Raw genomic sequence first — 24,850 nt, 5'->3', positions numbered from 1 at the left:
GACAGATAATCATACAGATCAAGAAAAATGGGAAATAGGGTCTGGATCGATAGGACTGTGGGTAGGGTGCTTGCCATGAATGCAACTGACCCAGGTTTGATCCTCGGCACCACCATATGGTCCCCTGAGCACTGCCAGGAGCGATCCCTGAGCAAAGAGTCAAAAGTAATCCCTGAGCACCACCAGGTGGCCCAAAAACCCAAACAAAGAAAATAGAAAATAATTGGGGGAAGATTGTTGAACATCTCACACCATTAGTTCCTTAAAGATGAAAGGAGGAAGTAACCACGGTAAAGAATCAGACAAAGACGGGTGTTGAATTTTCGCTCAGAAACTCAAAGGCCCAAATGAATTTCAAGCTTCATTAGAACAAATTGTATGGCACGGATGGGTCACTTTTTTCTTTTTCACTTATTTTACTTTAGTTCGGGGGAGGGGGGTTCTCCTGGAGGAGTTCAGGGACCACATGCAGTGCTGGGGACCAAATCGGTTTGGCCACATGCAAGGCAAGTAAATGCCCACTCTTTCTATCTCTCCGGCAATGACGGGACCCTTCGCTCAACTGCATTTTGCTTTCAGTTTTGATGAGTGGAGCGGGGGTGGGCAACAATACCAACTGGTACTCAGGACCTACTCCTGTCTTGGTGCTCAGGAGTCCCTCTTGGCAGTCCTCTGGGGACCATGCAGTCCTGGAGATGACCCTGGATCCCCTACAGAACAAGCCTGCACTCGATGCTTGCAGCTCTCTCCCCAGCCCCTCAAGTGCCTTTTGTTCCACTGACTTTCTTTATGCCAAAGTAGAGCTTTACAAGCTCTACTTGTAAATAACTTATTTTAAATAAGTTATTGTGATATAACTTATTTTGCAAGATCATCACGGGAAAAGAATGACATTTTCATACTCTATTTTCCTTCAGCCAAGCACGCCTGATCCATCTTTCAAGATCCTCCAGAAAAATAAATTCAGCTCCACGCTGCCCCAAGGACTTGCTTACCTCTGCATATGTCCTGGGAAGTTCTCCAGATTCAGGCTTCTTCACTCTCCTCCACCATAACCAGGTCTCCCACAGATGTCGGACCCCGGGTGGCCTCCTGCGGGCTTCTGGCTTTCTCTTCCCGAGAAGCCCGGGCCCCGGGTCTGATCTTCTCTGGGTTCGGTTTCGTGAACAGGATTCTTTACATAGCAACCTTGTGTCTGGATTCAGTGAATGACACCCCGGGAACACCTCCTTCTCGGCAGCCCTTTACCTTATCCCTTTTTAAAGGGGAAATTACGGCTCTCGTGCAGACAAAAAGAAGCTGTCAGATCTGGGGCAACCAGTATTTTGTTTTCAGGATGGGATAGGGGGTTCTGAAAGGACAGGAGTGGAGATGGGGTTTGGAGGGAAATTTTCTCTCTTTCTAAGCTTTTCCTCTCCATGCTCCCTGTTTAGAATTCAAGGATAAAAGACTCACGATCCAGCATAGTGTCACCTATTTTTAAGTCAGGGATAAGAAGGGCAGAGATGATCTGAGACCCTTGAAACTGCCCCATGACCTTTGGTGATGACCTTGATGATACGAGTTTTAACACAGTTCTCTCCCTCCATCAGCTGTCACCAGGGAAGACCTCCATCCATGCCCTTCTTCCACAATCGGGACCTGAGATCATGGTCCCCACTGGAGCACAAGGACATATTGTTCTCGGGCTCATTTTCTCTTTGATTCATGAAGTGAGCATTTGTACCTGAACTGGTGCATGGGTGAGGCACTCATGACCTTGGCACAAAGGCGATCAGAAGTATCCTTGGGTTGGAGCAGAAATGGTTTTCTTTCTTTTTTTTTAATTTTTATTTATTTGTTTTTAAATTTTATTTTCATAAGGTTGTTCACATTAAGTACAAGGAATGTTTTTCTAAGCCCCTGTTGAACCCACCACACAGAGAGGCAGGTCAGAGGACAAGGGAGACCCAACTAAAAGGTCGCTTTGGTTTTTGGTTAGATCTTCTAGAATCTTCTTGAGAACAAGATACATGTGATAATGCTTGGTAAATCATAAAGTACTCCACTGACAAGACAATAGCTTCATTCCACCAGTGAGGTTTGCCTGACATTATAAGCAACCTGGACCAAGGTTCTTCAGAAAATAGTACAGGGACCCCCCGGGGCCCATACAACTATCGTGAGACAAGACTTGAGAGTATCCGAAGGTAGAATGTCTAGTGGTCTCTTTTCTAGAGCCCATTTCTGGAATCATTTTCTAGAACTTGCTCAAGCCTACAAAACTTTTTTGTGGGCCTCCTGCCTACTGCTCAGTGAGAGGAGACAGCCGCCATAACACCAAGTGGTCACATCATGACATTCCACGGGGCTGAGAGAAGCAGACACACCCCAGGCCTGGGTGCCAAAAGGGCCCACTCTCCATTCTTTCTCACCTGGTGTAAAACTCCCTGAGAAAGTTCCGAGCTGCGTCCAGCTTAGCCCCAGACAAGGAAAAGAGGTGTGTGAGGAAGGAGGAAATGAGGGAATATTGTATGAGCATGACCCTCCTCTGAGATTAGTTTCAGTAATGCCATTATTCAGCCTCAATCAGTCATGCTAAAGTTTACAAAACAACGTTGAGGAAAGGCACCTTGAAGACAAACACGGAGCAGCCCCCCCCCGCCCCGAGTTTATTTTCTTCAATACTGCAAAGAGATTACAAGAAGCATTGACTTGAGCCTCCCTGCCTCACCCACCCCCACGCCCCCAATTTCTCTCAATCATTTTAGAAGTAGATGATGAAGACCCCTCCCCCCTCGAGGCTGAGACTTGTAGCCAACACAGTTTCTCAAGGAATGAGTTGAGTCCTGTCAGAAATCGAGGTTTAGCCTTCCGGAAAGACGTGGCTTCCTGTCCCCAGTGGGCCGAGAACAATCGCTCCATTGACGGGCTGGCGTGAAAGGCAAGACCGAGGCCTCTGCACAGAGCCAGGCGGCTGACTACTCCTCTGCCGTCCCGTCCAGGATGAGTTTAAAGGAGAAGGGAGAAAACTTGTAGCCAGCCCCGGCATAGAACTTGTTCTGGAACTCCACCCTGTTGTTGGAGAGCAAGAGAAGGGGGGGTTGGACGCATCAGCTGGAGGCTGGTGGTGTTGGAAGGAGAGGAGTGTCGGGTAAACCCTAGCACAAGCCTGGGAAGTGTCAGGAAACTTCTAAGGCTTCTCTCAATGCTTCATCCCCTCCTTGCTTCCTCTGGGCCTCTGCCAGTGGTCCAACAAAAGACATAAGAGCATTCCCCCTTGCCCCCCGCCCCGCTGACCTGCTCCCACAACAGCGAAGAAGCCCTCACTGTATATCCCTGTCCAGTGTGTTGCAGTGGGCGGGAGGGGAGGGGGCAGTGCCAAGCTGGACCTGGTCTCTCTGCACACCTGACTTCACACGAGGGGTTACCGTGACTGTGGCAGAACCTCGGTTTCTAGCTTTCCGACGGACAGAATGGGCATGGGGAGATACTCATTTGTGTCCGCTGGCTGATAGGGCTCCTTGGATGCCAGGGGGACAAAAGAGGGACAAAAGAGGTCATCCCCCTGCCCCCAAGGCTGGGGGAAGCTAAGAGTCCTGCAATGCCGGTCAGAGCAGCGGCCCGGAGAGAGGGAGCAAACGGAAGCGTGGGGGGGACAGAGTCTGCACCGCTACGGGCTGGTGCCAGCCCACCTGAATCTGCAGCTGAAAACTGACTTGGAATTTAAAACAGAAGCTATAGGTGCTGGAGTGATAGTACAGCGGGCGCCAAATGGGGTTCAATCCCTGACATTCCATATGGCCTTCTGACCGCCATCGGGAGTGATCCTGAGCACAGAATAAGTTCTGAGGACCACAGGGTATGACCCAAAAACAAAATAAATAAAACCAGAAGCTGTGACCACCCACAGGGGGCTGCATGAGCATCCTCCACATGGCGGAAGCCTTCTCCACGTCCCACCTCAGTTCTCAGTGCTAACGGCAGGATGCCTCAGTGCAGCAATGGTCCGAGCCCACAGACTGGCCTGGCCTGGCCTCCCTATGCCAACTCCAGAGCTGGTTTTCCTACCAGCAATAGTCCCAGTCCCTAATTTTGGAACCAACTGTAATAAGAAGTGAACAGGTGCAAAATGAGGAAATGGGGGTGGGCAGGAGGGCAGGGAGACAGTCCATGGGGGAAGGCACTTGCCTTGCATGTGGCTGAGCCCTGTTCGATCCTCAGCACTGCATATGGTCTCCTAAGCACTGCCAGGAGTAAGCCCAGAACCCCTGCCCCAAATAATAACTAAATAAATAGATATAAATTTAAAATGTGTCAATGGAATACTATGCAGCTGTTAGAAAAAGATGTAGCACTGTAGCACTGTCCTCCCGTTGAAGTCATGAAATTTGCATATAAGTGGATCAGCAGGGAGGGTAACATGATAAGTGAAATGAGTCAGAGAGAGGGACAAAGAATGATTGCACTCATTGGTGGAATATAAAGTGACATAATGGGAGACTAATACCCAAGGATAGTAGAGATAAGGGCTAGGCGGATTGCAACATGGCCTGGAAGCCAGCCTCACATGCTGGGGGAAAAGGCAGCTGAGATCGAGAATGGACCACCAAGTAAATGATGCATGGAGGACTCACTCAGGATTTGAGATGTGTGCTGAAAGTAGACTATGAACCAAACATGATGACCACTTAGTACCCGTATTGCGAACTGTAACACCCAATAGGAGAGAGAGAGTAAAAGAGAATGCTCCTGCCACAGAGGCAGGGGTGGGGTGGGGGGAGGCAGGAGGGATATTGGGAGCATTGGTGGTAGAAAATGGGTTCTGGTGGAGGGATGAGTGCTTGATCATTGTATGACTGGAACATAATCACAAAAGTTTGTAAGTCTGTAACTGTACCTCTCGGTAATTCATTAGAAATAAAAAATAAAAAAAAATTTCAAGTGTGTGAATGGGAAGTAGCAGGATTTGAGGCAGCCATTGTGTACCTGTGACTGGTCCCCACTTACTACACTCATGCCAGAATCACATTCTGGAACATTGCTTCCTTCAATATCAGCAAGGTGCTTTGTGCTCATCACTGTAAGCACGAGATGTTGAAAAAAATCAAAAGATGGTATTCGATGATCTGCTGCACATATGTATATTCATAGACATGTGTATATGCATATGTATAGCCCATCGTTTAGAACTGCACCAACAGCTGGCTAAACCGAGGCTCCAAAGAGACAAGTAAGTTGCTAAATGTCACACCACACCACAGGGGAATAGAAGCCAGCTGGAAAGCCCTGCACTCCAGCCTCCCTCTCCCGAGCACCAGGAGACCCTTCCAGGAGATCTCGCCTTACCAGTGCAGCCGCAAGGCATGCAGGAATGCAGAGAGACCCTCCATGATAAGAAGGATGGCCACGGTCAGCACAGCAAAGATGGCGAAAATGATGAAGACCCCAATGAGGCCTCCCCAGCCTCGCTGGCGGAGGCCGATGTTCATCACCATGGTCCAGAGCACCTCGGACAGTTCTGCAAGAGGTAAGAGACACATTGTCCAACACAGGACTTGGGGCCAGTACAGATGACCTTTTACACCCTCACCCTGCATCTACACCCATGATGAGCCAACAACTCTAATTCCAGGTGGAAAATCCAGTCCACGTGGGTCCCCAGTACCACACAGAACTGTCCCCCGCCCCCAGCAGCTTTGTTTATGATGAAGGAGTTTTCATAAGTTGGCAGTGTATTTTTTGCCGATGGAAGCAAATAATCTACAGCTACTGGTAGAAAGAATATATTCAAGTAACATAATGTTTCCCCAAACATATCCCCACAAGCAAGTAAAATGGCCTTATCTGAACTCAACATTTATGTCACATCCACTCCTCAAATTCACATTGGAGTCAGAATCCCAAGAATTGGTGTTGGAGAGCCCTGGGGTGGTTAGATGAGGACAGGAGGGCAGAGTGGTCAGGATGAGACTGGTGGCTACCCAAGAAGAAACACCAGAAGGTTGGCCCATCTTGGTGAGTTCCACCCTGCCCCACTTTAGTGATTTTCAACATGTGTCCAGGGACTGGAGAGATACTACAGCATGTAGGGCATTTGCCCTGCACACAGCTGACCTGGATTCACTCCCTAGTATTCCATAGTCTACCAAGTATAGCCAGGAGTAATTCCTGAGTACAGAGCTGGGAATAATCCTTGAGCATTTCTGGGTGTGACTCCAAAGCAAAACAAAACGAAACAAAACCCAAGTATCCTAAGTAGAGCCAAGTCAAAAACTGTCGGGTGGGGGAGAGGAGCAAGCAAATCTCTGGGGAATGGTGTGGTCTCAACAAAACAGATGTGTTTCGTTATTTCTACTCTCCTGTCCTCATGCATTCCAATTGTTTTAAGCTGCTGTAGTTTACGGGATGCTTGTTTCTGCGATATTTTCTAGCCTAGATGAACACAGTAAGCTAACTGCTAAGACCACAAAGCCATGGTATACTCATTCAAGAGGCAGGCCTGTCACTCAGCTCAAAGGGACGGAACAGGAAGCAGAACATAAGTCAATCATTTTATTGTTTTCCTGCCAACAAAAGTAGTTTGTTAGCGGGAAAACAGTCACCTGCCCACCCCACCCCCCCTTCCTGCAACAATCATCACAGAAACAGGCTTTTTTCAAAGGTCAGCATCTTCCTGTTTAAAACTGCTGATCGGAAGAGATAATCCTGGATTATCCAGGTAATTCTATGCTAACCATTAGTGTCTTTATAAGAGGAAAGAAAATGTTAGAGAAAAAGGAGATAGGATGAGAGGAGCAGAGTTTGACAGGGGAACTCCAAGCCAAGGAATGTAGGTGGCCTCTAGAAACTAGAAAAGGCAAGAAAATGGGCTCTCCACTGGAGCTTCTAGAAAGATCACAGCCCTGCTTACACTTTGGTTTGGAGACTTTAGGTCTCTAGAATCGTTAGATAGCAAATCTGTTCTGTTTTAAACTGCTGAGTTTGTGGCAATTTGTTATAGCAGCAATGGGACATGGATAGAGAGTGACCATTGCAGCCCTATAAAATCAGACTCACCGAGAAAGAGTCCTTCCTGAGAAAGACACACTATTCTTTCACCAAACATGCCAGAAGGGACCTAGGGAAGAGCCCACTCCCTGAAGGTATAATGCATCGAACACGGACTCCAGGGAGAGATCACTCACGTGCATGTGCCAGGCTGAGGGCCCAGAGCCTCAGGTAGGAAGCCGTGTTTGAAATACAGCCCAGGCAGTATTCGATGGTGTGGATAGCTTGATGCACAAAGACGTCTCCAAAGTTGAACTGCAGGAGATAATTTTTTAAGTGTTATTTTCCTTAGATCCTTTCTGTGCAAGAGGCATAAGAACCAATACACAGATGAATAAGACCTAGACATTCCTAGTTGAACTAAGGGAAAATAAATATGACTGTACCTTTGGAAAATGAATGGATAGTAAAGAGAATCACATCTCTTGGTGTGTGTGTGTGTGTGTGTGTGTGTGTGTGTGTGTGTGTGTGTGTGTACCGTTCCAATCCCCCATAGCCCCGGAAGAGTTGGGAAAAGTTCAGGAGAGCCAGCCATGACACGTTATTCCCTACATTCTCCCCTCCCAGTCATGATCCCCCTGTTCCATCATGCCGCCAAACCCATAACACCAATACAGTTTTGTCTGGGCAAGAGCATTCTGGACCTCTCATGAATTTCTCTTTTTTGAGAGTCCCCAAAGAACCGGGGGATGTGGAACTTATTTGGCGAGCCAGCCAAGAAAAGACACCCTAAAACAGAATCCTTTCCCCAAAAGGCAGAAAAGGGACATGGGGATGGTTAGATAAGGAACAAGCATGATCAGTCATCTCTTTCTCCAGTGTCCACACCCTTGAATTGTCCCTCTCACTGCACCGAGTATTCTAAACAACTCTCAGTGGGAGGACCAGGGTTCCCACAACCTGGGTCAGCGTAAGAGTTTTACAATGATGGATTTACCCAGCTGGGCCTATGTCTCAGCTCAGCAGGAAGCAGCCTAGAAGATGAGACCTTTGCCCCGGCTCTAAGAATAAGGCTGTGAAGAACCTCTGGGCAGGGAGTGGGAAAGAATAAGGAGTGGACTTGACTCTCAACCCATCAGGAAGTAAATGTCTCGGGGAGCCTCAAGGTAAAACACCATCCAGCCCACCAACTCTGAGGCCAAGTTAGTTGGAAAGTTTTTTCTGTTTTGTTTTGTTTTGTTTTGTTTTGCTTTTTGGGTCACCCCTGGCGATTCACAGGAATTACTCCTGGCTCTGCACTCAGCAATTACTCCTGGTGGTGCTCAGGGGACCATATGGGATGCTGGAAATCGAACCCGAGTCGCCATGTGCAAGGCAAACACCCTACCCGCTGTGCTATCTCTCCTGCCCCAGTCGGAAAGTTGTTGTTACAAACTTGCTCCCCCGCAGGACAGGGGAGAATTCTAGATCCTGTGGCTCACACAGCCTCTCTGTGCTGTGACCTCTCTGAGGTGGCTGTGGCCAGCGGTTCCACCATCTTCACCCATGGGCCCTTGATCTCCACTCGGTACACACCAGCTGTGCCAAGTGCCACCGATTTTACAAGTGGGCACATTCAGACCAGTGAACCCTGCTGTGCTCAGGGCCAAGCGTGATACACCCTGGCAACAGAGAAGTTGCCAGAGTCAATGAGTGCTTTGGATTCCCTTTGCAGGGGAGCCCCAAACCCCTCACCATGTCCCTTCGGCCAGCACCCTCTCATGCTGCCTCTTCTGTGCTCAGGCACAAGCTTCTCCCCCCTGCCATAAACTTGGTGGGGGAGTGGGGAGAAATGACCAAAAGAGAGAAGAGCTGGGATGAGAGGAGAGGCATCCCAGGGCCTGAGATTTGCAATGTGTCGAGAAGGATGAGTTGGATGAAAGAGGAGCAAGACCATTCCAGATAAAGGAAGTGATGCTTGAGCAAGGAACTGTAGGAGGATGGGACCATCGTGAAGGCAAGTTTGGGAGAAAACAAATCACTGGAAGTGGAAATTGGTTTTTTTTTTTGGGGGGGTGGGGTGAGGAGTAGAAGACAGTGTGCAGGGGGAGAGGTTTCTGGAAAGACCAGCTGTGAACAAAGTCCAGAAAATAACCCAGTCAATGAAATACCATAACACGTATCTTCAGGATTGGCGAGATGGTTCAAAGGGCTGAGGGAATGTTTTGCAAGTGGGAGCCTCAGGTTTGATCCCCAGCACCGTAAGGATCCCATAGCATAGCCAGATGTGGCCCCAAAATGAGTAAGGAGGAGGAGATAGGGGGAAGGCAGAGAAGGAGGAGATGAAAGAGGAGGAGGAGTGGCAGAGGAAGTGGCCGGGCAAAACAAACACTTGGGATGAAGATTAATCACATAGAAAAATGACCTGCTCATGAGGAGACAACTCCTATGCAAAGACAGCCAACCCCTGGTCAGCTCTGAATCAGGAGAGAGGGGAAAGGACCCGTGCCATAGCCCCAAGCCCGCAATGGCTCTTTGTCCCTCACACACCCTCTCCCTGGGGGGCTGCTCCACCCCTGTCCTCAGCTGAGCAGAGAGACATGCCCGGAAGCTCACAGAAAAACTCTTTTGAGAAGGCAGCATGTCAGGGGAGCAAAGAGGGTCCCTACCCACAGGGGCCAGAGTCACCCCAGGCCTCCTGACTCTGCAGAGAGCAATGATGACATAGGACAAAAAAAAATGGACAAATGGGGGCCAGGGTACACGGCCCACCTCTTGGACAGTCTGTGATGTGTGCACCTATGAGCAGCCCCATGACTCAGGGCAGGAGAGTATACTGGAAGTAAATGACCTAGAGAAGTGGTAGAGAGCCAGAGGGCTACAAGGTCAGAGGGCAAAGGTCAGAGACAGCCATACCTCCTCAGGAAAGCAACCCTGGGAGGGAGTTAGGACAGAAAGAAGTGGATATTGCAGAGGCAAGGGCAGAGGTGGCAGAAGAGTAAGGGGCTCGGGGATTGGAGCGGTAGTACAGTGGTTAGGGTGTTTGCCGTGCACGCGGTCAACCCGGGTTCAATTCGCAGCATCCCATATGGTCCCCTGAGCACTGCCAGGAGTAACTCTTGAGTGCAGAGCCAGGAGTAACCCGTGAGCATCGCCAGGTGTGACCCAAAAAGCAAAAAAAAAAAAAAAAAAAAAAAAAAAGAAGAAGAGTAAGGGGCTGTGAGGGAAGTGAGCTCCAGGAAGGAAGGAGCCCAGGGCCAGCCCAGTGGGTTGCTAGGGGGGGCGGGGGGGGGGGGGAGGAAGGCCCAAAACTCCATTTCTCAAATCAACAGTGGTGACTCATGGCAGACACCTGATCCCTGATGGGGAGGGCTGGCCGCCCCGAGGAGACCTACCCTGTGGTTAGGGCAGGGAGCCCTGGGTCCAGGGAGGAGCTGAACCCAAGCATTCAGGGACTCTGGGTGGTCACCTGGGGGGCAGCTTAAGGGTGGGACAGGGGTACGTTCCATGCTGGGTGCCTTCTCCACAGAGGTTCTGACCCTCTTCCCCTGACCCTGCCTCCCGCCCTCTCCCTGGCCACCTTGGAGCTAGCCCCTCTGCCGTGGCCTCTCCTCCCCTCCCCCTTCCTCCTCCCCACTCCCCAACATCAGGAAGCTGCCTCACCACATCCTAGATTAACCTGGGGAGACCCTCTCGGCCCCGCCCCTCCAAGACTACAGGTGGTGAGAGCCCGCAGGGGACACCCTTCCTCCGGCGACCATCTCCTCTGTGTGTGGAACCACATCAGAGAGGCGACTTAGTTTAATTCCTCTATTTGTGCTCAAGGTGGGAGGAGCAAGAATGTGAAAGCACCCCCCCCCCCCCCCCCCCCCGCTCCCAGATGGTACTGTGATACTGATCATCATCATTGCCAATACTCTCGGGTCATAACGAAAGCACTTTCCTGGCCATGGGGGGTAGGGGCGGGGGGGGGAGGTGTGCCTACCGACGCTTAAAACTGGGAGAGTCTGAGGAGAACCCACGTTTGTAAGGGCTTCTCAGAAAGGCACAGTTCTAGGCACCCCTCTCCCCAGAATGCCACTAGGGTCGGCAGTCCGAGCAGCAGTGCCCGATTCCGAGTTTGCATAATTTCCAATGAAGAGACAGTGAGAGAACGCAGAGGGAAGCGGCCAGGCCTGCTGCTGCCTTCTACAAGGGGACCCAGGGCAGGGCTGTCCCTGGAGAAGGAATCAACAAGGCAGCCAAGGAGAGCATGATAGGGGAAAGTGCATAGGATAGATTCCAGAAGGTTCTGGACGGTTCCAGATGCAAAGCTGTGAGGAAGTGTGCACTGTACAGGGTGGGTCTTGAGTCAAAAGATGCAGGGGTTGGGGGGTTGTTATTTATAGGACATTCCAGTAGGTCTGCTTAGGTCAGTAGCCACCAACATGGGGTGGGTGGCGACATTCTCCATCTAAAACCTTGGGCTGAAATTCCATGGCTTCCCACTACTTTAACCTGCCCCTCCATCAGCACAAAGGAATGTGTTTTCAGTCATGAGAGCCCCATATGGAATTAGTACTGGCAGCAGGGGGCTGGACCATCCCAGAAACACCACCCCCAGCCCCACCTGGGGTGTTCAGGACTGCGGGGGAGGGGGGGGACAGGGGATGAAAACAGCTACTAGGGCGGGGTGAGGACCACACACATTCCTGAGGAGGGGAGAGGCTGGCTTGGAGGGAAAGAAAAGGAAAAACAACTAAATTCTGGGGAGAGGCAGATAAGGTTACCAAGATAAGTCAACAACCCCTGGGGGGCTGTGGCTGAGGGAGGGAGCAAAGGCAGGAAGCATCATGGGGGTGAGGGGAGGGCTGGGTCCCCAACACCCTCAGCTTCAGTCTCTGCTCAGGGCTGACTCCTGGCTCTGCACTCAGGGATCACTCCTGGTGGGGACCAGGGGAGTGGGGGGGAAGGAATGGCGGGATGGAACCCAGGTCAACCTCATGCAAGGCAAGTGCCCTCCCCTCTGTCCCGTCCCTCCAACCCTGGGTTTCGTGCTAAGGCAGCTGACTCCCTTGGGCGGCTTCCAACCCTCCGGCTCTTTGTGCCACTGGGACTCAGGTCACCTCCTGCACCCATCCACCAGGAACAGGGGAGCCTCTTCAGATACTCCCAGTGGGGCTGGTCAGCAGCTGTTGTTCTAATCCCTGTCTGCAGGTGCCCCCAGCCCTGGAAGCTTCCGCACTTCCCAGCACATAGCCATGAGGGAGCTGCCACCAATTGACACCTCCTCCCAACCTGCTGACCCCTGTTCGAGACCCTTCTGACGGCGTCCAGGCTGCCCTCCTCACCCCACTGGCTGGTAAACCGCCCACAGACCAGCTCCCCTGCTGGAACCTTCGCACAGTCCCCAGTACCTCTCCTTCATGCTCATCATCCTGGCCCTTGGGGGCGCTTGTGGAGGTTTTCTGAGCTGAGTTCATGGCCGGGTTGGAATGGTCGCCGTCCCTGCCCTCGATGGTGCCCTCCTCCATCATGGATGCTGGTAGCTGGGGGCAAGAAGCACTACAGTCATTCTCTGTGATACAAGGATTTGTGGGGGGAAAGGGCCCTTTCACTGTCAGCCATTGGCCCATCAGTATCAGCCACTGGTCCCCTTCACTGTCAGCCACGGGTCCCCTCCCTGTTGACCACATGCCAGATGCTGCCATCAACTCTGTAGAACTCACTGAGCCTTTGTAACGATCTTTTTTTGCAGACCCAACTTGCCCCCAGTTTCACAGAGAAGTAAATTATAGCAGTGTTAAGAACTGTGCCCCAATAGCCAGAATCTGGAAACAACCCGAGTACCTAAGAACAGATAACTGGTTAAAGAAACACTCTTACATCTACACAATGGAATACTATGCAGCTGTTAAGAGAGATGAAGTCATGAAATTTGCTTATAAGTGGATGGACATGAAGAGTATCATGCTAAGTGAAATGAGTCAGAAAGAGAGGGACAGACATAGAAGGACTGTACTCATTTGTGGAATATAAAATAACATAATATGAGACTGACACCTAAGGGCAGTAGAGACAAGGGCCAGGAATATTGTTCCATAGTTGGCAGCCTGCCTCATGAGCTGGGGGAGAAGGCAGCTGGAATAGAGAAGGGATCACTAAGTGAATGATGGTTGGAGGGATTGCTTGGAATGGAAAATGTGTGCTGAAAGTAGATAAAGGACCAAACGTAATAGCCTCTCTGTGTCTGTATTGCAAACTATAATGCCCAAAAGTAGAGAGAGAGAGTATGGGGGAAATTATCTGCCATAGAGCCAGGGGGAGGGTTGGAAAGAGGGGGGTATACTGCGGATATTGGTGGTGGAGAATACGCACTGGTGGAGGGATGGGTGTTTGAACATTGTATGACTGAAACTCCGAACTGGCAAAACAGTGCAGAGAAGTCATCAAGGATGACCTCAAAAACAGGAGAGCAGCAGTACTGGTAGATGCAGCAGAAGCTGGGAAAAACATTCGTAATGCCCGCCTGTCCTTCACCAACTACAAAACCAAGATGACTGCCCTCCGACATCATGATGGATCTATCACATCTTCCAGAAGGGCAATGGAGAAGATTATTCATGACTTCTACTCAGATCTCTTTAATAGCCACATCCACTTGCCCACATACCACATACCACATGATGGATATGTCGTTCCCAATGTTCTCCCTTCCAAAATCCAACATGCCATCTCGTCGGTAAAGAAACAAAGAGCACCTGGCCCAGACAAGATCAGACCTGAACACCTGAAGAACTTACCATCAGTACTCATCAATACATTGGCTCGACTCTTCACACGCTACCTATCTGAATGCAAGGTTCCATCCCAATGGAAAACCAGCAGGACTGTACTACTATACAAGAAAGGAGACATCCACGACATTGGCAACTATCGCCCAATCTGCCTATTGTCTGTCATCTACAAACTATTCATTCGAGTCATCCTAAATAGGATTAGCAGAACACTAGATGAAGGACAACCATGTGAACAAGCTGGATTCCAAAAAGGATTCAGTACCATTGACCATATCCACACAATAACCAAGCTCATTGAGGTATCTCGGGAGTTCAAGATGCCGCTCTGTCTAACATTCATTGATTTAAAGAAGGCCTTTGATTCTGTTGAGACGGAAGCGGTCATGGAAGTCCTAGCCAATCAGGGCGTACAAACTCAATACATCAGGATCCTTCGTGAGCTCTATTGCGGATTCACTACCAAGATCTCACCATTCTACAAAGAAGTAATCATCCATATCAAGAGAGGGGTTCGGCAGGGTGATACCATTTCACCAAAACTCTTCAGTGCCACCCTCGAGAACATCATACAACGACTGGAATGGGAAAACATGGGAGTGAAGATAGATAGTCGGCAACTACACCACCTCCGCTTTGCTGATGACATCGTTCTAATAACACCAAACATCAGCCAAGCAGCACAAATGCTGAACGACTTTGACCGTGAATGTGGAAAGGTCGGACTACAGCTGAATCTTGCGAAGACAATGTTTATGAGAAACAGCCTTGTTCCTGACGCTCCATTCGCTCTCAACGGAACCACCATCTCCGAATGCAACAGTTATATATACCTAGGTCGAGAAATCAACATGATAAATGACCTGGCACCTGAGTTGTGTAGGAGGAAGAGAGCGGCTTGGAATGCCTTCAAGAGCATTGAAGAAATAACTAAAAGGACAAAGAACCTCCAGCTACGAGCACATCTCTTTGATTCCACTATTCTTCCTGCATTAACATATGCCTCAGAGACCTGGACCCTACGAAAACAGGATGAGAACGCTATTCGGGTCTCTCAAAGAGGAATCGAAAGAACTATGCTTGGAATATCACGATTCACTCAAATGAGAGATAGAATCCGGAGTTCTGATCTTCGTCAACACTCAAGAATCAGGGACGCTGTCTCATTTGCCAAGACATCAAAAATCAGATGGGCTGGACACATAATGAGGTTTACAGACAACCGCTGGACTAGAGCCATTACTGATTGGATTCCACGGGACATCAAAAGATCACGTGGACGCCCACCTATAAGATGGTCAAACTTCTTCGTCAAGACCCTAAATGATCGGTTTGAGGCTCTGCATGTTCCTAGAACGAACAGATACCATTGGGCTACGCTAGCACGCAACCGGGATGAATGGAGACGTTACTGGCACCCGCTCGAATAAATCGATGAATAACGGGGATTAAGTGATTAAGTGATTAAGTGATGACTGAAACTCAAACATGAAAGGTTTGTAACTATATCTCACAGTGATTCAATAAAAATTTAAAAAATTAAATTGAAAAATAAACTGTGCCGCAGGGTGCTGGAGTGATAGTACAGCATGTAGGGCATTTGTCTTGCATGTGGCTGACCTGGGTTCAATCCCCAGCATCCCATATGGTCTCCTGAGCACCGCTGGGAGTAATTCCTGAGTGCACAGCCAGGAGGAACTCCTGATTATCACCAGGTGTGACCCCCTCCCCCTGCACAAAAAAGAACTGCGCTCAAGGGGTCGGAGATAGTTCAGGGGGTAAGGCTTTGGTTTGCATGTGGTCGAGCCCAGTTCAGTTCCTGATCCACATATGCCCTCCCCCCGCCACCATCAAAGCCAGGGAGCTAGGAATAGTCCCTGAGAATCCCCAGGTGTGACTCAGAATGCACCAACCATCTCCTCCCCCAAAAAAGATTGATGTCCACGATCACCCCTCTGGCCAGCCTGCTTAGTGGCAGAGCCCAGGTCCAAACCCAGGTGTACTGGCTCTGGAGACAAGGCTGCTTCTCGCCCTGCTGCCCTGGAAAGTGCCACGTCCAGCACAGTCTTTACAGCAGCCCAACACATGTTAAGAGTGTCTTTCCATGCAAAACATGCACACGTGTGGTCACTGAATTACCAGCTGCACCTTTGACAAAGTCTAGAGACGGGAACCACCAGACTTAACAGGGCACAACTGGATAGGACTACGAGAGAGTCATCAGCGAAGTGATTGGAATTTGGGGAACACTCACCCCATCCCAATTTATAGGTTGGAATCCAAACCCTCAGAGATGATGTCTAGAAGGCATTTGGGGAGGTGACTGGGTCACCAGGGCAACGCCTTCATCATGAGATGGACACCTTTAAGAAGAGGCTCTTGGGAGCCCGGGATCTTTCCACCAGGTGAGGGCACTATAAGATGCATCACCCAGGGATGGCCCCATGGCCCAGGTCCTCCCAGCCTCTAGAACCACGAGTGAGAAATCCTGGGTGTCAGGTAAACCACCTGCTCTGGTACTTTGTTACTTAGTTCAGAAGGACGAAGGTGATGACTTTTCCCAAACAAACTCATGTTTTAAAACAAAGCATCACCTCTCAGGAGGGGCCAGGCCAGCTCCAGCCCAACCAAAGCCCTGGAAGCCTAACTCATACCCCAGAACTGCTGCTATGCCTCCAGCCAGACTGCCCAGTTAAATATTCTGAATTTTCTGGAACACGAGGCCACATTTGCAGCCATGTGTCACCTACAAACTCTACAACACTGACATCTTCGAAGTAGCACAATAGATTGGATGGGATATAACATAGAAGCCAAACAATCTCAACTGATAAAACATTAACACAGAAGGCTTAACCTGCAACAACAGTTTAGTAAATCCTCAGCCAAGGATTTTAGATCCCCATGGTGAGATACAGCAATTTTCACAAAGTTTCTTCTCCTGAAATATTTTTTGATGGGTCTGTTAGCCACCTAGTGGCCACAAGCAATATAAAATAAATGACTGTGGGACTGCTATGGGGGCAGGCTTGAGGGGTGGTTGGGAAAATGGAGACAATGGTGGAAGGAAGGTGACAGTGATGGTGGGATTAATGCTGGAATATTGAATGCCTGGAACAAATCATCATGAACAACTTTATAAACCACAGTGTTTAAATAAAGTGGGGGAAAGAAAAGATATTAAAATCAAAGCACCGCCTTATAAATGGGGAGAAAAACCTAGGTGTTGTCATTATTTAACTGGGCCCTGTTTCATCCCTGAGCTATTTAAATAGAATATTTCTTTCAAATCAAGTGAAACATAATGTTCCACATCCAACACTTTTCCTAGAAAGATTTCAGGGGAGGAGGATTACAAATTAGGCGTTAAGTATCTTTCTTTTCTTTTCTCATTTTTTGTTAGGCCGTGGTGTTTGTAGGAAAGCATTCAGCATTGTGCTTAGGAATCAGCCCCAAGCTATGCTGAGGCTTGAACCCAGGTCTCCATATGCAAAGCATAGCCTTCAATGCTTGGAGCCATCTCCCTGGCTCTTCAATTTCTTTCCTAGGCAGCTTTGCACCTAAACTTGGAAGAATCCTGGGCAAATGTAAAAGCTGAAGTACACAGGCCATATGTTTAGAGATCCCCAAGCCATCTACACATCAAGCCATGAAAATCCTAAATAAATTTTTATATATGTATTTTTAATGAATCACCGTGAGATACAGTTAAAGATTTACAAACTTTAGTAATTACGTTTCAGTCATACAATGATCCATGTTGATCCACTTATATGCAAACTAAAAGATTTTTTTTCCTAGCCTCCTATTTGATAGTTAAATCCTCAGTAGAACTTGAAAAGTCAAGTTCAAATTCAGAGTACAAAGCCAGGACATAGCAGCAGGGGCTGGCTTGCCCTGGGCCAGGGATCCTGTTTCTAACAGGAAAATGCCCCATCAAGACCCTCATTAGCACCCTAAGGAATCAACCAAAGGAGGCACCCAAGATGGCAGCCTAAGAAAATCCTCTCTATGGTAGCCAGGGATCAAACCTGGGTCAGCCTCATGTAAGACAAGCGCCCTACCTACAGTACTATCTCCCTAACAGTTCTGTTCTCCTCTCCTCTCCTCTCCTCTCCCCTCCCTTCCCCTCCCCTCCCCTCCCCTCCCCTTCCCTCCTCCCTCCCCTCCCTTCCCCTCCTCTTCCCTCCCCCCTCCCCTCCCCTCCCTTCCCCTCCTCTTCCCTCCCCCCTCCCCTCCCCTCTCTTCCCCTCCCCTCCCCTCCCCTCCCCTTCCCTCCTCCCTCCCCTCCCTTCCCCTCCTCTTCCCTCCCCCCCTCCCCTCCCCTCCCCTCCCCTCCCCTCCCCTCCTCTCCCTCCCCTCCCCTCTCCTCTCCCTCCCCTCCCCTCTCCTCTCCTCTCCCCTCCCCTCCCCTTCCCTCCTCTCTCTTCCCCTCCCCTCCCCTCTCCTCTCCTCTCCTCTCCCTCCTCTCCGTCCTCCCCTCCCCTCCCCTCCCCTCTCCTCTCCTCTCCTCTCCTCTCCACCCTCCCCCTGCCCAATGGTGCTCAGGGCTTACTCCTGGCTCTGCACTTAGGGATCTGGTGAGCTTGGGGAACCATATGGGGTACCTGAGGTTGTAGCATTGTTTGGTAGCATGCAAGGTAAATACCCTACCCACTGTACCATCTCCCTGACTTCTGGTCTCTTTTAAAGGTGACAAAACTGAGCATCACAAAGAGTCATGGGACCCCTTTCTAGAGTAGGATGTCCCCTACAAGCTTTTACTTCTGAAGACCTCTTGGATTTAGACGAAGGAAGGATTTGGACTGGAGAGGGAGTTTGACCATGCAGGGGAGGAAGAAGTGGGGAGTCACACGCAAAAAATTAAGAACTGACTTATTTGCTTTTGTTACATAGCCTAGTTCTACCACAAAATCTGTGACATAATAGACCAAAACTTCACAAGCTGGAAATCCTGGGGAAAACAACTTTCAATATTCTGTAACAGGGGCCGAAGTGATAGTACAGTGGGTAGGGTGTTTGCCTTGCACACGGCCAACCTGGGTTCAATTCCCGACATCCCATATGGTCCCCCAAGCACCAGCAGGAGTAATTCCTGAGTGCAGAGCCAGGAGTAACCCCGAGCATTGTTGGGTGTAACCCAAAAAGCAAAAAAAATAAAAAATAGAAAATTTAAAAATTAAAAAAAAAACAACATTCTGTAACAAATGAAAACTAGGGGGAAATGCTCTTATTTTCAACCAATTAAAGTGCATTTAGACCCTTGCAAGTCACAGACTGACCACTGCTAGACAAAGCACTGGGTCAGCAGATCTGTCAGGACCTAAGAAGTAGCTGAGCTCCTGAACCAAAGTGTTGGCAAGTAAGGGGGCCAGGGGAAGCAGAGCTCAGGAAGAGACATATTGCAGTACTGCAGGCTGCTGCCAGCAGAGATGGGGGGCACTGGGGGACTGGTAATGAATATTGGGGAAAAGTACTGTCTGGGGAGCCTCATCTGAACAGACCAGGATAGCCACTGAGATGCAGAATTCCACATCCAGAGCAGGGCTGGACCCCCTGGGGGGGGAGAGGCTGCATCTTGGAACAGAGGCCACCTCTAAGACTCAGTGAAGACCATCAAAGGCCCTAGACTCTCCGCCCTTAGCAACCACCCTAGCAACAGTCCTAAGGGGACCATTTGGGGAAACTGTATATAAACCGTCAGAGGAAAAAGTGTGCCTGCTGGCATCTCTTCCTTTACCATGGCACATTTGTTCACCTGTCCCTCCAGATGTGCACGTTCTTACCTGTTGAGTGCTTTGTCCACCTCTCAGTGCCCAATATAAGCTTTGTCACTTTAGGGCTCATTTACCCATTTGGAGAACACAGCCCACATCTCCACTGGCTTCCCCCCCACCTGCACCCCTGCTCTCTCTTGAACACAGACCCCCTCTTTCTTGCCCTCTCTTCATTTCCCAAATAAACTTATTTCCCAATCCATCTCTTCTTGAAATTCTTTGCTGTGAGGGAAGGCAACAGAATTGAAATGTCTGGGGAAGGTTTGGGATGGACTTTCCTTTCCTGCCAAGAACCATTCCTCTCTCCAGCCCAGGTTCCATGGCTCTGCCTGAGAAATTGGGTGGCGGGAATCACTGCTCACACTGGGCTTAACAAGTGGAGCCCAGATTTGCTGACTGACTCACAGGGCTGCTGAGACATGAAGTCTGTGATGTGTAGGGGCTCAGAGCAGCTTACTGAAGTCCTAGATTTCCCCCAAGCACTTCCCCAGGAGACCGAGGTAGGGAGATTATGAAGCAGTCAGCTCTTCATAAGGGTCCCTCCTCTCCTCCCTCCTTCCCTTCTAAAGGCTGTGACTTCCTCCCATGCACTTCTCAGGGAACTGTACCTTGGGTGGGAACCACACATCCCACCAGCTACAAGGCTCTCAGACGCTCAGTGTTCTCTCCAAACACTCGACTTCCTGTCACAGGAATCCCCCACTCCCACCGACAGGAGTAAGCAGAAATGAACAGTCTTTACCTGGGACTTCCGGTGATTGGCTCGGAGAATGAATGGCTTGATCAAAAGCATCCAGGGCACCGAAACCAAAGCCATCACAACCAAGAAACTTTGGACTTCTTGCTGCAAGACCAAAAGGGTAAGATGCTGTTAGTCAGGACCTCCGCCCTGCTTGTTTATGTGTAAAAATGATCACTGTGGGTCCTTTTGACTCAACTCTATAGTGAGTGAGATCCAACACATCCGAGAGAGCCGATTCAGTGTCACAATTTGAATATTCTGACTGATGGGAATGCCAGACCCATGTCCAATACAGAGAAGACTCACTTTCTTGATCTCTTCCTCTCTAAGTAGCCCCTCACGATGCCCCAGACCACAGCCATTTGAACCGGAAGCATTCCTGAGACACATCATAAAGACAGCTGGATCTGTCCCCTTCCCTTTGACTCGGTCTCAGTTTGGCCTCTCCCTGCCTTGCCTGAACCCTAGATGAAAAGGGTAGTACCCATGACCCAGCTGGTCACTCTGTAGTAACCTAAAGTCCTTGGGGTCACTTTTAAGTCACAAACAACAACTCCATCAGTGTATCTCCAATTCTAGATCATTATTAGAGCTCCCTTGCTCTCTCTTAAAAACAAATTCCTGTGGCTGAAGTGATAGCACAGTGGGTAGGGTGTTTGCCTTGCACACAACCAACCTGGTTCGATTCCCAGCATCCCATATGATCCCCCGAGCACCACCAGGAGTAATTCCTGACTCCTGAGTGCAGTACCAGGAGTAACTCCTGAGCATCTCTGGAAGCAAAAAAAAAAAAAAAAAAAAAAAAAACAAGTTCCTCACAATCTCAGCTTCCTAGGCTTTCCTGCAGGTGACTGGCCTCACAGGTGTCCATTCCCAGGTATCTCTCTAGGTCTCTCTCTCTCTCTCTCTCTCTCTCTCTTTAGCTCTCTCTAGCTCTCTCTCTTCCTCTCTCTCCCTCTATCTGTCTCTCTCCTTGTCTCTTTCTAGCTCTCTTTTGCCTGTATGCATGCACACATGCGCACGCACACACACAATGGCTTTAAATTTTTTTTAATTTTTATTAAAACATTGTGATTAAAACATTGTTCATAATTCAGCTGTATCAGTCATTGAGTGTTCCAACACCACCAGTGTGACCTTCCCTCCACCAGTGTCCCCAGTTTCCCTCCTAACCCCAACCTGCCCCCTTAATCACATAATAAGTTTACTTTGTGTTGCTACTCCAAATAAAACTTAAAGAAATGGGGGCTGGAGCGACAGCACAGGGGTAGGGCGTTTGCCTTGCACGCAGTCAACATGGCCGACCCGGGTTCAATTCTCAGCATCCCATATGGTCCCCCAATCACCTCCAGGAGTAATTCCTGAGTGCATGAGCCAGGAGTAATGCCTGAGCATTGCCGGGTGTGACCCAAAAAGCAAAAAAAAATTAAAAATTTAAAAAAAAAAACTTAAAGAAATGGCGAATAGAATGATCAGAAAATAAATCAGTAAAAGCAAATTTGTGATTTCTATATGATTTTAACCTATGTAAATAAGGGAATTAAAACCCTTTACTGCAATATAATAAAATACCTATTCTCACTTACATAAGTTTTCAACTCTTGGAGTCTAAAATATATTGCATAAATTTTATGCTTGGATCTCATTGTGGTAACGATCATGTCTTACCTATTATTAGTAAGACTTTTTATAAAATTCTGAACTAATATATTTTGGGGGTTACATGAAATAGATAAGGCTTACAGAGGTAAAACAATTTTTTCCCCTACACTTTAAACACTGACACACTTCTTTTGAAATGAGGCCTCTATGGTCTTTAAGACTTTCAAAATCCAGGAGGCATCTCATTATATCATCCCTTTAACCTTCCTCTTCCCCCTCATCACATGCCCCACCCTCTTTTTAGAGGGGCCTGGGTTACCCTTTTAGACAAGTGACCTAGAACTACTTTCATTAAAAGAACCAGGAAAGCTTGGTCAGAGCTATTGGAAAGGAGGCAGGGGGAAGTGTCTCCTGTCTTCACACTTACTTCTCAGACCACCTGCACCTAGATTTTTCCTGGTCACAATATTATCAGGCTAAAATCTCCATCCTCCAATATGGAGAAGATGCTAAGTGAAATGAGTCAGAGAAAGGGACAGACATAGAATGACTGCACTCATTTGTGGAATATAAAGTCACAGAATGGGAGACTAACACCCAAGGATAGTAGAGATAAGGACCAGGAAGATTATTCCACAGCTTGAAAAGCCGGCCTCACATACTAGGGGAAAAGGCAGCTGAGATAGAGAAGGGACCACCAAGTAAATGAGGGGAGTAAATGGGAGGGCCCAGTCAAGATAAGAGATGTGTGCTGAAAATAGACTATGGATGAAACATGATGGCCACTCAGTACCCATATTGCAAACCATAACACCCAAAAGGAGAGTGAGAGTAAAAGGGAATGTGCCTGCCACAGAGGCGGAGGGTGAGGGAGGATGGGGGGGTGGGGGGGAGGGATACTGGGAACATTGGTTATGAAGAATGGGCACTGGTGGATGGATGGGTACTCAATCATTGTATGACTGAAATGTAATCAAGGAAGTTTGTAAATCTGTAACTGTATCTCACAGTGATTCATTAAAAAAATTTTTTTTAATAAGGAAAAGATGGGGGCTGGAGCCATAGCACAGCGGGTAAGGCGTTTGCCTTGCATGAGGCCGACCCGGGTTCGAATCCCAGCATCCCATATGGTCTCCTGAGCACCGCCAGGAGTAATTCCTAAGTGCAGAGCCAGGGAGTAACCCCTGAGCATCTCCGGGAATGACCCAAAAACAAAACAAAACAAAACAAAAAAAAAAGGAAAAGATAAATAAATAAATAAAATCTCCATGCTCCTGGCATTGCCTGCCCAAGAGATGGGGCTCAGTCCCGGTTCCCTGAGACGAGCTTCTGCTTCCAACACTGTCTCTGGTGACCCAGGTTTTCCCTCCCAGAGAGCGCAAAATCATTTACTACATGGCTGCTGTACTCCGTCCCGCTATACCGAGTCAGTGGGGGAAGTCATGCGGGGAAGAAGCTCTTGCTTTGTCACCTCCAGCTGCATGACCCCAAAATGAGGTCATGGAAGCATCAAACCGTTTCAAGGTCATTAATCTTCATATTCGGAAAGAAAAGGTTTCACGAGGAAGCCAGCCAAGTCCATAATGATTCTGAATGGAAAGGGCTGGAAAAGCTACTCATTGCGCAAGGCGCGGTGCCTACTTCAGACCAGGTGAAAACTTCAGTCTTTATGGCAGGAGGTGGTGAATCTGAGTCCCTTGTCTAAAAGAGACGACTTGTCAGGAAATCCCGACAAGTTTAACTTTCATTTAACACCAGGAATAAGTAAGTGAATGAACCATTAGGGAGATACTGATATGTAACAAAAAGTATCCAGAGGTTCTATCTTCTCTGATATGATTCTTTATGAGAATCCGGTGTTGTTCCCTATTGTTAGTGCTGTTTCTGCACAGAAGAACTCTCATGATGATGGCTGGAGGGATAGCACAGTATGCGGCTGACTCGGGTTCAATCCCCGGGCTCCCTATGGTCCCCCAAGTACCACCAGGAGTAATTCTTGAGTGCAAAGCCAGGAGTAAGCCCTGAACATTATCGGATATGGTCCCCAAACCAAAATCTGTCACTGTCACTGTCGCTGTCCTCCCATTGTTCATCAATTTGCTCCATCGGGCCCAGTAACATTGTGAGACTTGTTACTGTGTTTGGCATATCTGATACGTCACTGGGAGCTTGCCAGGCTTTGCCTGCGGGTGAGATACTCTCGGTAGCTTGTCGGGCTCTCCAAGACGGGTGGAGGAATCAAACCCGGCTTGGCAGGGCTGGCTACACGCAAGGCAAACGCCCTACCGCTGTGCTATCGCTCCAGCCCAAAATAATTAAATTAAGTTTTTAAAAACTGAAAGTGCACTCATGAGGACTCAAGAACCAAACTATTGAGGATGTGAGAGCGTCCTGCCATGAGTGACAACATGAAGGAACTTGAAGACGTGGTGTTGGCGAAATAAGTCACAGAAAGACAAACTCTGTAGGTCTCACTGACACATGCCCAAAAGCTGAACAAAAACACACAGTCATAATAATAATAAACACCTAATAATAATGATAATAATAATAATATAGGAATAACAATAACAATAATAGAATACAGTGCTTAGTCCCTAACCCAACTCTGAATTTCTTTTTTCTGCTTTTTGGATCACACCCGGTGATGCACAGGGGTTACTCCTGGCTCATGCACTCAGGAATTACTCCTGGTGGTGCTCAGGGGACGATGTGGGATGCTGGGAATCGAACCAGGGTCAGCCACATGCAAGGCAAACTCCCTATCCACTGTGCTATTGCTCCTAGCGCACTCTCACCTCCCTCGGCCCACAGCTCCAGGGCTTGCTGCTCTCCCGGCCTCACGCTTGACCCCAGGGCTGCCTCAGCTGCCGCTTCCTCCCAGCTGACCTCTGGTAGCAGGTCCAGGGTCTGGGGTATGACACAGCTCATTCACTTCTCCGCACCCCTTTTTCTCCCCCTCTGGCTCTGCTTCCCGACCGTCCCCATCCTGCCAGGGTTTACAT

The 24,850-nt window shown here is 48.9% G+C and overlaps 1 protein-coding gene across 1 annotated transcript in view; it reads right to left on the bottom strand.

Moving 5' to 3' along the window:
• Positions 1-2,960: 2,960 nt before the first annotated feature.
• ATP6V0A4 (ATPase H+ transporting V0 subunit a4) overlaps positions 2,961-24,850 on the bottom strand; it is a 54,214-nt gene continuing 32,324 nt past the window's right edge. The window contains exons 16-20 of the mRNA XM_056123982.1: positions 20,244-20,345; positions 12,345-12,476; positions 7,167-7,284; positions 5,329-5,500; positions 2,961-3,054 (exon numbers count right to left, since the gene is read on the bottom strand). Of these exons, the coding sequence (XP_055979957.1) occupies positions 2,961-3,054; positions 5,329-5,500; positions 7,167-7,284; positions 12,345-12,476; positions 20,244-20,345 (618 nt within the window). The remainder of the gene's footprint in view (positions 3,055-5,328; positions 5,501-7,166; positions 7,285-12,344; positions 12,477-20,243; positions 20,346-24,850) is intronic.

Source organism: Sorex fumeus, unplaced genomic scaffold (assembly GCF_029834395.1).
Source record: "Sorex fumeus unplaced genomic scaffold, SorFum_2.1 ptg000048l, whole genome shotgun sequence".
Taxonomy (NCBI): domain Eukaryota; kingdom Metazoa; phylum Chordata; class Mammalia; order Eulipotyphla; family Soricidae; genus Sorex; species Sorex fumeus.
The sequence above is the reverse complement of the archived record's forward strand: the minus strand, read 5'-3'. Positions and strand labels throughout refer to the sequence as shown.